This window comes from Plasmodium sp. gorilla clade G2, assembly GCF_900097015.1.
Source record: "Plasmodium sp. gorilla clade G2 genome assembly, chromosome: 5".
Taxonomy (NCBI): Eukaryota; Apicomplexa; class Aconoidasida; order Haemosporida; family Plasmodiidae; genus Plasmodium; species Plasmodium adleri (nom. inval.).
Window position 1 is genome coordinate 721,085 of NC_041697.1, and position 17,854 is coordinate 738,938.

Here is a 17,854-nt window from a genome sequence, read left to right on the forward strand (position 1 = left end):
AACAAAAAAAAATATAAAAATAATCAAGAGTACCAAAAACAAAAAAACAAGATCAAATAAAAATATATATTTGAAGTAAATACAAATAAAAAGTACAGAAAAAATTTATATATATATATATATTTATATTACCACAGTTTATTTTTAGATATTAAAATATTTTTAAAAAGTATACAAATACAAAAAAAAATATTTTTTTTACCTATAATTGTAATTATTTCAAAACAAGCAAACAAAAATTAAAATATATTTTTTTTTTATTAATCATGGCAAAATTAGAAAGAAAAAAATTTGAAGCAAGGAAAAAAGATGGAAAATTAAGAACACGTAAAGCAGGATTTTCAAAATTTTCTTATCAAGCAAATAATAGAGGTGTGTGAAAAAAAAAAAAATAAAATAAATAAATATATAAAATGATACATTTATAAATGATTATATGAAATAATAAAAAAAAAAAAAAAAAAAGCCGATTTTAAAAAAAATAAAAAAGTTAACCAACATATAAATATATATTTTATATAAAATTATATCTGATGAGAAGTTATATGAATAGATAACATTATTATGATATAATATATATATATAAATATATATAATATGTATGTTTTTTATGTATCTCTCTTGTGATAAAATACTTTAGAATATATATGTTTATATATATTTATATTAATTAAAATTAAGTATTAATAAAAACAGAACAAATACATATTATTTCTAGTTTATGCGCTTATTTTTTTGTGTCATATATATATATAATGTAATATTATAGAAAATATGATAAATACAAATTGATGTTTGTTTATTATATATATATTAATAAAACATATATTATTATATATTGATATAATAATATTTTGAAAAAGATATGTAGCCGAATGTGTTTTTTATAATTCGTATAATTTATATAAAGCATACTAGCCAAAAATAAAAAAAAAGGAATGTAAAAGAAAATAGGCCTCTTATCCAGTTTTATCAAAGAGGAATATATACTTTTATTCAATATGATATTTACATATATATTAGTTTAATGATGATATATTTTAAAAATATTGTTATATTTTTTTAAAAATAATATATGTCATAAAGTATATGTGAACCCCCAAAAGTTATTGCATCAGATAAATGTGAAGATAAAAATTATATGGAAATATATTTATTAAAAAGAATAATAGTTATACAAGTTTAAAAACAGCATAGCAATATGAAATGTATATATTTTGTAAAAGATTTTTCTTTTTTTTTTTTTTTTTTGAATATTCCTTACCAACCATATAAAAGATAAAAACAGAATAAACAGGAAGGGACAAAATAATATCATAGCAAAAAAAAAAAAAAAAAAAAAAAAAAAAAAAAAAAAAAAAAATACAAAATATTCCAAAGCATTTTAAAATATATTGCACCATGTTATCAAAATAGGATATATACCTTAATTAGAAGAAAGAAAAAAGAAAGAAATAAAAATCTGAGCATAAAATAGATTCGACTTAAATATATATATATATATATATATATATTTAAAAGATTTTCTTTTTTTTCCTCTTTTTTCTTTTTTGGTTCTAATATTGTTTTTGTAGTGATTTCCAATTTTTTTTTTTTTTAGTTGGCTTTTTTTTTTTTTTTTTTTTTTTTTTTTTTGTATTATATTTTGTTATTTTCATTGTTGTTATACACATATTCTGAATTTCCCTGCTGAATTTTATTTATAGGTAAATTATTTAAATTTACACCTCAAAAAAAAAAAGTAGATGTAAGGAAACATATTTTTAAACAATATGGACGTAGTAATTTATCCATGATGAATAGAAAATTTAACAAAAGAGGTGGAAATTCTTTTTTTTCAAAAAACAAAAGAAAACTTGCCAATAAATTTCAAGACAAATCATTTGGTAATAGCAATGGAAATACAGCCTTTACAAGAAAATTCAAGAGTGCTAATTTTAGAAATAGAAGAACGACATTTAGAAATAATAAAAAAAGAAATGTCTTCTTTAGAAAAAATCAAAATCTACATGATAAAATAGGAAAATTAACATCTAAGGATTTGGTAAGATATTTGAAAAAGGAAAAATTATTTTTTCATGACATTTAATAAATATTTATATGGCATTTATACTATATATATAATATATATATATATTTATTTATTTATTTATATATTATAATAGGATGATGAATTAGATAAATATATGGGATCTAGCAATATAAAAACAAGACTGGATAATGATTTAGATTCATACTTTAAAAATAATGATGTAACACAAGGAGATATGAATAAAGGTTTTAATAAAATAGGAGAATAAATTTATTTTTTTTATCATTATATAGATTGACTATTTTTTGAAACATATAAAGAATAATACAATTAAATGAATGTATAAATAAAATATTTGACACATATATATATATATATTTATTTATTTATTGTGTAACGAATATTAAGCATATATATTTTATTTATATATTCTATAAATTTATATAATATTTTTTATATTATATATAAAATGTGCATAGTCATATTATAATTATATATATATTATAAATATATATTTCGCTATACATATTTTATTGTAATTTTTGTATCATATTTTAAATATAACCCACTTATAATTTAACCATATTATAACATTTAAAAAATATAATATAACATTTATATAAATTTTTTTTTTTTTTTTCTTTTTCTTTTTTTCTTTATATGTTTATTTTTTTTTTCCCTTTTTTTTTTTTTTTTTTTTTTTTTTTTAAATTAATTTTTGGATCATATTTATTTCATGAGACCAAAAGGAAGTATGTAATATTTTACATAGATATTTTTCCATTCAAACGTTATTACATATTTATACATTTATTATATCAAAATAAAATAAATTGTTTTTATTTTATTAACTTTAAAAGACTTAATTTAAGAAACAATAACAAGAAGAAAAGAATAAATATAAATAAAAAATGTTGAAATATTACAAATGAATATAAATAAACCACATTTTGTTTGTGGTGTCTTACATATGTTTTAAGCACATTATAAATTGAATATTTATTTTATGTATCAATATATATTGGATAATGTAAACATTATTTTTTTTTTTTAAAAGAATAAACTACTTTTAATTATGAAAAGTTTTATTTTATATATATATATTTTTTTTTATTAAAATAAAGTTTAAAACTTAAAAAAAAAGAAAAAAAAGGAAAAACTGATTGTAAAAAGAATAAGGGAACACATTGTATATGTAAATATTACATATTGCATATGACGTTCATCTTTTTTCCTTATTTAAAAAAATTGAATAATTCATTGAAAATAATATTAGATAATATTTTCTTCTATATCATCATATATAAATATAAATATATATATATATATATATATATGTTGGTACATATAATTATGAATATATTATAAAACTAAAAAAAAAATATATATACATATATATATAAAAATATATAAAATGAAAAAAAAAAAAAAAAAAAAATAATAATAAATTCAATCTTAATTCGGTACGTTCATATATAAAGGGAATTTTTTTTTTTTTTTTTTTTAAAATATAAAGTACACATATATTTATATATATATGTATACATAGTTTATCAAAAAAAAATTAATTATATGAATTTTGGACTTAATATTTGTATACAATATAAGACTCTTGGTTTTTTTTTAATGCCTATATTAAGCATGTATAAGAGTATATATTAAAGTGGTATATTTTGTGCATGCATCTTAATTTCTCAAATATAATATATATATATATATATATATATATATATATATATATTTCAATTTTATCGCAAGTGATATCCACTGTTGTGATGTCGCTTGGATAAATATGTTCTTATGGTCAAAGGAGAAGGGAATGGATTTTTTGATATGTGCTCTCTTTTATCCTTTGGTTTCCATTTATTTTGATATTTCCTTGTTGGAGGATCCATAATTTTACGAAATGAAAATTCGGATGATTTCATTATACTTATAGCTTTATGTGGATCATAATTTGCATAATGTAATAATTTATATGCATATTCAGGTGAAAAGGGTACCCATTCATCAATATTTGATTTCCAGCTTTTTGCACATTCTTGTACATATGCTGATAATTCTATTTCATTTTTTACACATTTATGATATCCTCTATTTTTTAAACATCTCTCTCTTACCCTTTCTAACATTATAGGAGAATATACTAATGTTGCTTCTCCTACTTTGCAATGACATGGTAAACCTGAACAAGACAGGCACATCTGGTCATTCGTATTTTCTTGAGTATCATAATTTTTATACATTAATTCAGATCTACATAAGAAAAAGTTTGGCAAATTCGAAACCTGATAACTATCTCCAACATTGATCTTCCCACTTTCTTTTGAACCTTCTTCGGTAACTCTTTTTTTCTTTCCCTTTTTAGGTTCTAATAAAATGAGAACAAATAAAAATTAAATAAACATATAAAACAAAAATATATACATATATATATATATATATAATATTAAAAGTATTATTACAAAAAAAAAAAATTATATGTTAAATGTTTACATATTTATAAAATATTATAATGTTCACTTATTTTTACCAGCTTCTTCATGGGGATCATTATATCTGCTTCCATGATTAGTACCAGTATTGTTATTATGTCCACCATAATATGTACCTTCATTATTATTATTAAACGCTACTCTACTATGTCTATTTGAAAAATTATTTGTTGTGGAATTCTTTCCTCTATTATAAGTTGTATATTCGGCGTTATCATTCGAAGCATGAACCTTTTTTTCATTTCCTTGTGTAGTTGTTGCATGAGCTCTTCCCAAATTTCCATATCTACCATTATTATTTTTATTCACACTTTTAGCAATATTTCTATTCAATTTATTGGATAGTTTTTTATTTTTTTTGGTTCTATTTGTTTTTAATTTCAAATGACTTCCTCTTAAATTGGTATGTTTCCCGTTTAATATTTTTTCATTAGTTTTTACAACATTTTCATTATCATTAATTAGATTATTATCATCATCGTTATTTGCATTTTCATCATCATTATTAATAAGATGGTCTTCATTTTCATTATGCTCATTTATTTCTTCATTATTATTTTCATCATGGTTGTTTTCATTTTCATCATGATCATCTACATCATCATTAAAATTACGGGAATGTTTAAAATTTAAATTAGTTCCATACACATATTCATTATCTAAATTTAAATCTTTTGATACTTTTCTTTTCCTTCTACCATGGGGTATATTATTTTGTAAATTATTTTCATCTGATAAATTTTTATTAAAATTATTACCACCTCCATTCATATTATTATTTTTCTCGTTTCCTGATTTATCAAATGATGTACTTGATTTGTTTAAATTTCGTAAATTCCTTCCACCTTTTATTATGGTATTTGCATACGTAACATTCTTTTGTAAAATATCTTTTTTTTCTTCATCACCACTTTCATAATCTTCTTTTTTTAAATTTTGTTCAGCTTCACTTTCTTCTTTATTACTTTCATCAATATCTATATTATTATGATTACTATCATGTTCATATTCTTCTTCTTCATTTAAATCTTCGTCTATTTTTTGATCATTTTCTTCATCTTCTTCTACTATATCATTATCAGATAAATTATTATCTTCTACCTTATGTATGTATTTTTCATTATTATATTCATATGTATGATTTACATCATCGTCATCCTCATGTATTTCCTCAACATCGTCTTCATCATGAATTTCTTCAACATCTTGGTTATGATTTTCTTCCATATAATATCCATTTCTCTTATCATAATTTTCTTCGTCATTATTGTTTTCTATTCCGTCTTCTTGTTCTTGTTCTTGCTCTTGTTCGTGCTCTTCTTCTTCCTCCTCTTCACTTATATAAACTTCTTTCTCATTATAATCATCCATTTTTATTGTTAATTTGAATTTTTTTTTTTTTTGTAATGCATAAATATTTTATATATATGTATATATTTAAATTAAAATAAAATAAATAAATTGTCTCTATGGCATATATTTGGCTAGTCAGTCTTTTTTTTTTTTTTTTTTTTTTTTTTTTATTGGACAGCTAGCTATTTTTTTTATTTATTTTATTTTATTTTATTTTATTTTTTTTTCTTAAATTTTATTATATGCATAAAAATACAATATTTTAACAACTAGACGATAAATTTACACTTAAATTTATATATGGTTTAATACCCCTTAAAATTTTATAAATTTTTTCCGATTTGTAATTATATTTCTATATATATATATATATATATATATATATATAATAATTTATATGCACTATTAAAATTATAGTTACATATATATATATATATATATATATATATATATTTTATTTTCCCTTTCCTCTTTATTATTTGTTCTTCATATTATTTATTATGTTTTGAATTTTTGGAATAAAGGTAACAATTTTTAAAAGAAATAAAAGAATATAAATGTAAAAAAATATATATATATATTAAAATGAATAAATTATATACGCATGTTCACATGAATAGAATTAATATGAATTTATTTATTAACATGTAAACATATGTCTAATGTAATTGGAAACTTCTCTTTTTCAATTCATACATAAATAAAAAAGAAAAATTGGAAAATCCATTAAATAGGTTCCAATTTATAATAACTATAAATATATATATATATATATATATTGAAATATTTTAGAAATAAAAAAATAGATATAAAAGAAAACAAATAAATTAAAAAAAAAGAAAAGAAAAAAAAAAAAAAAACCAAAGAAATCAAATAACATATAAAAACATACGTAATAATATATATAATTACAATATATAAAGCAACATATATATTTTTTAAAAAAAAAAGAAATATGGAAAACTAACACTATTTAAAGATTTATTTATACAAACATTCAAATATATAATAGTAATAAATACATTTTTTAATAAAAAAAAAAAAAAAAAAAAAAAAAAAAAAAAGTCTCAACTTTATAAATCTATTTATTTTATATATATAGTAAATATATTATATTATATATAAATATCATAATAATGGTCTGTGTTCATAATATATAAAGAATGTATTTTACTTTTAGATATTTTTCCTTTTTTCAAATAATCTTTCTTTTTCTACTAAATAATGTATTTTCTTTCCTTTTTTTTTTTTCTAATAATTATTAGTTGTTTCATAAATAAATGTAATAACATAACTAATAGTCATACTATATAATATATATGTAAATATATTCAAAAAAGAAACATATAATAATTATAAATAAATAACATATGCTAATATGATATATTATATTATAATTCTGATTAAAATCTTTTATTCATTTGTATATACTTGAAGAAATATTATTATATTAAAAACAAAAAAAAAAAAAAAAAAAAAAGTATGATGCATCTCGTCATATATATAAATTTTTTTTTTTTTTTTTTTTTTCAAATAGTATGATAAACTTTCTATATATGTATAATATATAAGTATATATATATTATAATATAATTATATACATATAAAAATAATAACTTATTTTATTTTACGTTATTATATATATTTATTATTAATGTATATGAAAATAGTTCATTTTGAATTATTGATTGATCATTTATATGGATGGAGGAAAATGTATAAGATATAATATGTACATATTATATATATATATATTATATACGGAACCATAAAAAAAGATTAATAAATAAGATATAAGAAAAAGTATTTTTATAAAAAATGTCATAATATTCGTGTATTCGTAACTTATATTATATGTATAATATGTATTTATTATTTATATATGTATATTTATCAAACATTTCGATAATATTTAATATTTTACAGTTTTTTTTTTTTTGAAAAATTAAAAAAAAAAAAATATAGGTATATATAATAGATAATTCTATTAAAAAATATAATATATATATAAATAGTTATCACAATTATATATTATGTTGGTAGTTTATATAAAATAATACTAGGGAAAATATATTAAAGGAATAAAACACTAAATATTCAAAGTTATAAAATTTTCTTAATATATAAATGTATTATATATTATATATATATATATATATATATATATATATATATATATATATATATATATATATGTATAATATATATTTTTTTCTTAATTTTTCATGTTATAAAAATATTATATAGATGCATAAAATTACTCATATTTAATAAGACTTTTACATAAAAAAAAAACCAAAGTATATTTGACAATTATATTTAAAAAAAAAAAAATAATAAAATTTCCTTTTCAATCATAAAATATGTTGTCCACAAAATTAAACAAGTGTATGAATTTCGATTATATTTTTATGAATAAAATGAAAATATGGGAATATATATATTTTTTTATAATTATTTTGTTGTACTATATATAATATAAAAAGATATATAAAAAATTAATTTTGTTAAATAATATGAAATAGACGTAGATGAGTATCAATTAGTAAAATATATATTTTTAAAATAAAGAAAAAAAATAAAAATATCACATATATATATATATATATATATATATTTCTTTTATGGTTACTATTTTTTTTTTTTATTATTTCCTTAAAAAAAAGCTTTCCATTTTTTCATTGGTTTAATTTTATAAGATATTATTACCATTGTATATGAATAATTATATGTTCTCTTTTTTATATATTAAAAATATAAAAAGTTGATTTAATTTTTTTTTTTTTTTTTTATTAGACAAAAAAATAAAATAAAACAAAAAATAAAACCAAAAAAAATAAAACAAAAAATTGAAAAGTGAATAAATAAGTAGAATTTTTAAATAAACATATTTGGAAATAACTTTTCCTTGATTTATAAAAAAAAAGAAAAAATAAAATAAAATAAAATAAAATAAAAATGGTTACACATATATATATATGTATATGTATTTATTTATTTATTTATTTATATTTATTTGTTGTGTGTTGTATATCCCTTTAATGTTGCTACCCCCTTAATTTCATATATATTGAAACTCCTCTTGATCATTCGGATCAGGGTATATTTCCTCAGTAGCAATTTTAAAATTATGATTATCATAAGTATTATGTTTTTTTTGTTGTAATTGAATTTTAGATTTTAAAGAATAATTTAATAAAAATGTTTCTAGATTTATTAATTTATTTCGTATGGATTGTACAATATAATTAAATACAATATTTGTGTAGGAAAATGCTTGTTTGACCATAAATAATTTTAATGGTAATGTGGTATGATATATATTACACCAGATATTATATAATAATGGATTCCATATAATTTTACTACTTAATAAATAAAGAAATGACTGATAAAAAGTATCTTTTAAAAAATAAGATATTGATAAAAGAGAAAACATAGTACATGATTTAATTATATATTCTTGATCTAATAATTTATTTACAATAAGTGTCATTAAATTACAATTTTGATATATATGATCAAAAGTAATATGAAATTTTTTAAAATAGATATTTTTTAATATTTCTTGATTATTTCTTTTTATATGATTCAAAGCATTTATAGAAATTAACAAATTTTTATCTTCCACTTTTTTGGGTTTTAACATAACAGTTCCAATAGGTACATCCATGTAAACAAAACAATTTAAAGGATTCTTTTTTTCATTTAAATAAAAACTCCATTCAATATTTGAATTTTCTTTTATTTCTTCATTTTTTTTTTCTTCTCTCATTTTTATAATTTCTTGAGTTAATTTTATCAGTTGTTGATTGATATATTTTTCTACTTTAAGTGAATCAGACATGTGTTGATTATTTGTTTTCAAATCATCTTTTAAGTTTTTTATTTTATCATATAAGGTGTGTATTTTATGATTTCCAGCATTATTATTATTTAATGTATCCTTATGCCGTTGTTCATTTTGTATATTATTATTATTATTATCATTATTATTATCATCATTATTATCATTATTATTTTTGTTGTTTGTTATTTGTTTTTCCATATTATTTTTTTTATTCTCTTTTTTAGCATCCTGTGTATAATCATAAAATACATTATCATATATGCCATTTTTCATATGCATTAACGTATCCAACAAAAAATACTTATCCATATGTATTAAGAATGTATTTATAAAATTTTCTTTTTCTCTATAAGGAAGTATTAAATTGTTAATGAGCGACCTCCTTTCTATAATATCATTATTATTATTATTATATTTATATTTACATTTAGTGTTATAATATTCAAACATTTCATTATTAATTGGAATAATATCGATAATTTTTTTTTCCCAACTATTTTTTTTTTTGTTTTCATTATCGTTGAAACTATTATCTTCACTTTCATTATCTTTTTTATTGTCTTTATTTTTTTTTATTTTTTTTTTATTTAAAAAGAATAACCTACGTTCAACATTAAATTTCCCTCTCCTACCGCCATTTTTATTTTTACTAAATAAATTACCTTTCTCATAATTGATATTACATATTTTCGTTTTCTTATATTGTATTAATCCTTTAACTATACGAATGTTGTAAAAGGATATACAAAAACAAATGAAAAAAACAAACACAACAGAAAAGTTATTTAGGGAATAAATATACATAGGAAGAAATTTAAATTCAGCAAGGCATATATATTATAATAAAGTATATGTATTAATATATATATATTATATATTTATTTATTATATAGTTGTGCTTTCTTTTTTTATAATTTACTTTAAAAAAAAAAAAAAAAAAAACACACACACATATGTGTATATATATATATATATACATAATTTATGTATATCATTTTGAGCTCATCCTTTTATATGTTTCTTCACATAATTTTAAAAATCAACTTTTTCAATTTTGCCATATGAAAAAAAAAAAAAAAAAAAAAAATTTAAGGATAAGTAACATCAATCATTATATATTTATTATATTTCTAGATTTATCATTATGATAAAATAAAAAATGATACTTTTAAAAAAGGACGACAATATTTACTAAATTAGGTTATTATATAAATATATTTATTTTTCTTTTAATATTAAAAAATTAAAGATATAAAAAATGTTATTCTTTTTTCTCTCATTTTGTAATATTTTATTTTTTATTTTTTATTTTATTTTATTAATTTTTTTTTTTTTTCTTACACAATTATATATAACAATATATTATATAATATATGCCCCTTAAAAAATATGTGGCAATAGAGAATTATATATTTATTGGGTGATCAAAAGGGAGAAGGGGAAAGTTTTTTTTTTTTTCTGTTTTTTTCTTTATTTTTTTTAAGGCATTATAATGAGAAAAAATTATATAAATAAGAAAAGAATATAATATATTTTAAATAAAAAATATTAAAATATAATTTTTTTTTTATTTTTTTGTATAAAAGTTATAGTTATTATTTTTAAAGGGACATAAAAAAAAAAAAGAAAAAAGAATCACAATATAAATATATATTCATAGGTATATGGTATATATATATAATTATATATATATATATATATTTATATGTATATTCTTTTCATATATGTAATTCAGCGTTTATGTTTATATATATATTACATATTATATTTATTATATAAAAGTATATGCCATTAATAATATAATTAAAAATATATATATTAATATTTACCCTTAAATATTTTTTTATACATAAAATAATAATATAGTATATTCTTGTTTTGAATTTATATTATAAAAAATTTCTATTTTATACAGCGGAGTATTAAATAAATATAATATTTATTATATATACATATATATTACATTATATATAATAAATAATATATATATATATTATATATATTATAATACATATTTAATGCTTTTTATATTTATTTAAAAAAAATAGTTCTTGTGAAATATTCCCTTTTTTTTTTCTTTTTTATAATATAATTATATATATTATTTTATACATATTAAATTTAATTTAAAAAAAAAATGAATTTTTAAAGTTTATAAAAATTAAAAAAAAAAAAAAAAAAAAAAAATATATATATATATATAAATACATATATAATATATTTAATATCCCAGAATTTTAATATTATTTAAAATTTGTAAAAATATATTATATTTTACAAAATAAAAAGAATTTGATAGATTTTATATAATATAAATATATTTTATAAAAAATGCCAAAAAGTTACAGGAATTATTCTAAAACAGCAAGGAATCCAAAACGTCCATTTGAAAAGGTAAGAAAATTTTATAATTTTGTGGAAATATATAAAATAAATAAATAAAAATATTATATATATATATATATATATGTATAATATGAGTAATAATTTTGAATTGCTGTATACCTAATTAACTTGACGTAATAATTTTCTTCATTTCTTTGTTTATTATTTTTTTTTTTTAATATAGGAACGTTTAGATCAGGAATTAAAATTAATAGGTGAATATGGATTAAAGAATAAAAGAGAAATATGGAGGTAAGTATCTTAAGAAATAATAAAGCAGATAAAACATAATATATATATATATATATATGTATGTATATATTTATTTATTTACATTTTTGTTTTATATTTTAGAGTTCAATATTTATTAGCCAAAATTAGATCCGCTGCAAGGTACTTATTAACCTTAGATGAAAAGAGCTCTAAAAGAATATTTCAAGGAGAAGCCTTATTAAGAAGAATGGTTCGTCAAGGATTGTTAGGAGAAAATGAAGAAAAGTTAGATTACGTTTTAGGTTTAACTTTGCCAAAATTATTAGAAAGGAGATTACAAACTAAAGTTTTTAAACTTGGATTAGCAAAATCTGTACATCATGCAAGAGTATTAATAAGACAAAGACATATAAGAGTTGGTAAACAAATGGTTGATATTCCATCATTCTTAGTTCGTGTTGACTCAGAAAAACACATCGATTTTGCCACGACCTCACCTTTTGGTGGTGCAAGACCAGGAAGAGTAAAGAGAAAATCTTTAAAAAAACAAAAAGAAAAAACTGAAGCCGAAGCAGAATAAAAAAAATATATATACATACATACATATATATATATAGTTATATGTTTTATATTTTTTTTTTCCTAATTAATGGATTAAAATATATAACCAAGTATTAATATGTATACAAGTACAGTAGTGTACATTTAAATAATTTAAGAAAAAGAAAAAAGAAAAGTATTTTTTTTTTTTTACCTTATATGTATAAATATATATATATATATATAAATATATTTTTTTTTTTTTTTTTTTTTTTTTTTTAATTGAAAAATTTCCTGAATTTTGAATGAATAATTGTAATTAAGTCATATATATTATTTTGTTCTATTAAAAATAATAAAATAAAATAAATGTAAAAGAAAAAGAGGAATAAGTATATAATATGGTCTAAGAGGTGATCAAGCATATTTTTATGGTTCCTTTTTCTTTTATTTTTAAAGGAAAAATATTTTCTTACAATAAAAATTCCCATTTGTGTTTTGCCTATATATATATATAATACGCGAGACACAACAAAATAAAAAAAAATAACGTTCCATGTTATGTTATAAGAATATTAAATATATATATATCCATCTTCTTTGTCACATTTTTAATATAAAAAATAATGTTCTGTTTAAATAAGGTTTATAAAATTGGTTATTTTATTATTTTATTTTTTTTTTTTTTTTGTGTTGAAAAAAAATAGATTCAAATAATATTTCTATAAGCATTAAAATATTATATATAAAATTATAATATAAATGCACAAATATCTTTGAAATATATAATATTTAATAATGCTACAAATAATATTATATATCTAATATTTATTTATTTTTGTGGTTATTAAAATTGTATTATGAATATAAAAAAGGAAATCTAAAAAATATATATATAAATGTACATATATGTAATACCCTACACATATGCGTATAATATTATTTTTATAGTTTTTTCATTTTTTTATTTTTTTTTCATCCTAATATTAATATTATATATATATATATATATAAAGTAACCTTTTTAATTTTGTAGTTTTTATTATATTTCTTTTTATATTGACATATTACTGTTCTTTTTATTATATTAATTAAATGCTTAAAAAATTTTATAACTTTACTAGTAAATATTATGTTCTAATAATATAATGAGTAAAAAGGGCATTTAATAAATAACATACGTACATAAATATAAAAATATAAATATAAAAAATATATATATATATAAATAATACTTATGATGCATTATTTTTATTTTCTACAATTCTTATATTTTTATATGTATATATTTTTTTTTCAGTTATTTTTTTTATTTTTAATAATTAAATATTAAATGATAGAAAAAAAATAAAAGAAAAGAAAAAGAAAATATAATAATATACATATGCTATACATATATATATATATATATATATATGTATATATGCGTATTATAAAATATATCTATTTAGTATTATTTTATGTTGATTGTTCAAAAATGAGTACATACAAATAGTCGTGGATTTAAAATATATATTTCTATAACATTGCATTGTGAGTAAATATAATTATATGATATAATATTTAAGGGGAAATAAGTACCATTATAATATATATATATATATATATGTAAATATATATATATATATATATATATATATATATATATATATATATATATTATTATTATTATTATTATATTTTATTTTTTTTCTATTATGAGTTTATTAACTAATTATAGAGATAAGAATAATAATGAAACTATGATCACAGAAACGAGTGTTAATAATTTGAGTGAATCTCAGAAGGTTAGTAATATAAAAGAAATGAATAATGTGAATGATATGAATAATTTTAATAATGGAGAGAAAATAATTGAATATAATAGTATAAATGATTTAAAATATTGTAAAAGTATTACAGATATTGTAAATTATATTATAACTATTGGTATATGGGAAATGTATACATACGAATGGGTATTTAATAGAAAGACATTTTTATATTATCATACATTATTAGAGAAATATTATTTTTATGACAAAAATAATAATTTGACTTTATTTAATGAGAAGTCTTTTTTTTTATATGTATGCACATTTGAAAATAATGAATTTGTATCTGACTTTTTTTTTCAAAGGAATAAGAAAAAAAAAGAAATAAAATTAACTAGTTATACAAAAACTATGCAAGGTAGAAGAAAAAAACAAGAAGATCGTTATATTGTTTTAACTGATCTTACTAGATATATTGATTCAAATGATTATAAAACTTTATATTTTTATAAAAAAAATCCATTATACTTTTATTCTATTTTTGATGGCCATAGAGGAATAAAGGCTTGTGAATATTGTATGAATCATATTATAAAAAATATTATTTATTATTTTTATAATCAAGATATGGAAGATGTTCAATCTTCTACTACAATTAATAAATTGAGTTCGAATGATATTAATATATCACCTGATAAAAGAAGAAAATTTGATAACGTAAAGAATGAGGAAATAGGATTAGGTAATACAACAATTAATATAAATAATATTAGTAATATAAATGATGTGTGTAATATCAATAATATGAATAATATAAATGATGTGTGTAATATCAATAATAATATCAACAAATGTAATGAAATTATAAATGATTTGCATACAGAAGGTGATAATATAAATGATAATAATTATTGCATTAACAATAAAACAGAAGAAGAAAGAAAAGATAATTTATTTATTAATACAACTTATAAAAATGATTATTTCTTAAAAAATATTTCTTCTGTAAATCAAATATCAAGTGACACTATTTTAAATAATATTCATAGCAATAAAAAAGATATTGAAAATAACACACCAATAAAAAATAAAGATAAAAGATTAATTAATAGTTCGTATTTAAATACTATAAGTGATGATGTAGAATATAGGAAGAAAAGAAAAGTTGAGGAAATGGATATTATTAAACAAAATAAAAATAATGAAGAACATATAGGAAAAGATAAAATGAATGAAATGAATTATACAAATTTAAATAATAAAAATGAACATATTAATTGTAATATATCTGAAGAATGTTCCAATAATATAGGCCATCCTCATAATAATAATAAGAATAATAATATATCTGATAATTCCACTTGTTATGAAAAATTAAAATTTTTAGACGAATTAACAGATGAACAAATAATGGAATATATAAAACTAGCATTTCTAAAAACTGATGAACAATTTTTAAAAGTATCAAAATTTCCTAATCATGGCTGTACTATTATTTCATTAATTATTTTTAGAAATAAAATGTTTGTAGCTAATTTGGGAGATTGTAGAGCCATAGGGGTTGTTAATATAAATAACACCTTGGTATATATAAAAAGAAGAAAAATATAAATAAATAAATATATATATATATATATATTGTTCATATTTATCTCATTTTATATCTAATTTTTTTATATTCCTCTATCTTTATGTGTTACATTATTTTCATGTTAAAATCTTTTATAGAAAACGGAAATGTTGTCAAATGATCATAAGCCCAATGATCCTAAAGAAAAGGAGAGGATCAAAAAAATGGGAGGAGATGTCATATGCCTACAAAATGTTTATCGTGTTAAGGCAAATGCTAGAAAGGTAAAGATATAAAATAACAACAAATAAAATTATTACAAAATATATATTTGTATATTTATGTATATGTATTAACATTCATTATTATTTTCATGTAGAATAATAAAGACAAGCCTAGTTTGCTTGAGAGGCTTTCCATGAAAGAGGAAGTATATCTTGCAGGTAAATATTAATAATAACATATATATAATATATACATATATATATATGTATCAATTTATATTGTATTATTATTTTCTCCATTTTTTTTTTTTTTTTTTTTTTTTTTTTTTTTTTTTTAGTTTCCAGAGCCATTGGTGACAAAGACTTTAAATTTAATAATGTCATTTCAGCTACTCCTGATGTTATATGTAAAGAAATATACAGTGAAAAGTGTAACGAGAAGAAAGAAGAAAAGGAAATTACAAAACGTACTAATGTTATTGAAAAAAGCGATATTGATGAAAATTATTTTAAGGAAACTGATAATTTATATTATTCCGCTCACGAAATGAATTATCATTATGTTGTTATGGCATGTGATGGAGTATGGGACACCATGTCTAATAAGGTACAAAAGAATCTGTTAATGAATACTATTATGTCATATATATATATATATATATATATATATATATATTTATTTATTTATTTATTTGTTTGATTTTATATTTTTTTATAGGATATCGTTAAAATATTACAAGCCTATAACAACGATCCGGATAAGGCATGTAGCGAAATAATAAAAACGGCTTATGCCTATGGTAGTCAGGTACATTGAAATGTAAATAAATCATATATATATATATATATATATATGTCTATAATTAATATGAATTCATCCATATATTTTGATTTTTTTTTTTTTCTTAAATTTATTTCTGTAGGATAATTTAACCGCCATGTTGCTCAAATTTTATTGAAATCATACTCTTATTTTTTTTATTTTCATCTTTATTTTTTAAAAATCACTACGGGTAATATATATATATATATATATATATATTATTTTATGTTCTGTTTTACCCTCTGTTCATATGTCTAATTTTTTTGGTGATATTTTTCTCATACATTTACCAGAGACGTGATTCAGTTATATATATGATGTTTGTGATTCATTTATTATAAGGAATAATTAAATATTTCCTAACCATTGATATTTTTGTATATATTTTTATTTATCTAAAAAACTATACTAATGATTTTATTTTATTCTATACTATTTAACTATATTCAATTTTTTTTTATTACTAATTTTTATCTATTTATTTATATATTAACATTTATTGTTCTGATTGATTTTCATTTTTTTTTTAAGGTTTAATAATTTATTCGAATATCAAAAAAAAAAAAGGGAAAAAATAAAAAATTCAAACTTCAAAAATATAAATTATAAAAATAA

At 17.7% G+C, this 17,854-nt stretch overlaps 5 protein-coding genes across 5 annotated transcripts; 3 read left to right on the plus strand and 2 right to left on the minus strand.

Moving 5' to 3' along the window:
* Positions 1–266: 266 nt before the first annotated feature.
* Positions 267–2,300, plus strand: PADL01_0518700 (conserved Plasmodium protein, unknown function; the record flags this gene model as incomplete). Its single annotated transcript, XM_028685554.1, has 3 exons — positions 267–372; positions 1,707–2,044; positions 2,166–2,300. 3 exons carry the CDS (start codon positions 267–269, stop codon positions 2,298–2,300), a joined length of 579 nt encoding a protein of 192 aa, XP_028537041.1.
* A 1,480-nt stretch (positions 2,301–3,780) lies between these two features.
* PADL01_0518800 (conserved protein, unknown function) lies at positions 3,781–5,898 on the minus strand (the record flags this gene model as incomplete). The annotated part of the gene is made up of 2 exons (XM_028685555.1): positions 3,781–4,403; positions 4,566–5,898. The coding sequence occupies 2 exons, from the start codon at positions 5,896–5,898 to the stop codon at positions 3,781–3,783; spliced, it is 1,956 nt and encodes a 651-aa protein (XP_028537042.1).
* Positions 5,899–8,941: 3,043 nt separating this feature from the next.
* PADL01_0518900 (conserved Plasmodium protein, unknown function) lies at positions 8,942–10,534 on the minus strand (the record flags this gene model as incomplete). Its single annotated transcript, XM_028685556.1, has 1 exon — positions 8,942–10,534. The coding sequence occupies one exon, from the start codon at positions 10,532–10,534 to the stop codon at positions 8,942–8,944; it is 1,593 nt and encodes a 530-aa protein (XP_028537043.1).
* Positions 10,535–12,061: 1,527 nt separating this feature from the next.
* PADL01_0519000 (40S ribosomal protein S9, putative) lies at positions 12,062–12,908 on the plus strand (the record flags this gene model as incomplete). Its single annotated transcript, XM_028685557.1, has 3 exons — positions 12,062–12,124; positions 12,300–12,367; positions 12,470–12,908. 3 exons carry the CDS (start codon positions 12,062–12,064, stop codon positions 12,906–12,908), a joined length of 570 nt encoding a protein of 189 aa, XP_028537044.1.
* A 1,657-nt stretch (positions 12,909–14,565) lies between these two features.
* PADL01_0519100 (protein phosphatase PPM9, putative) lies at positions 14,566–17,375 on the plus strand (the record flags this gene model as incomplete). The annotated part of the gene is made up of 6 exons (XM_028685559.1): positions 14,566–16,206; positions 16,351–16,476; positions 16,572–16,635; positions 16,755–17,023; positions 17,135–17,224; positions 17,340–17,375. The coding sequence occupies 6 exons, from the start codon at positions 14,566–14,568 to the stop codon at positions 17,373–17,375; spliced, it is 2,226 nt and encodes a 741-aa protein (XP_028537045.1).
* Between the last annotated feature and the right edge of the window lie 479 nt (positions 17,376–17,854).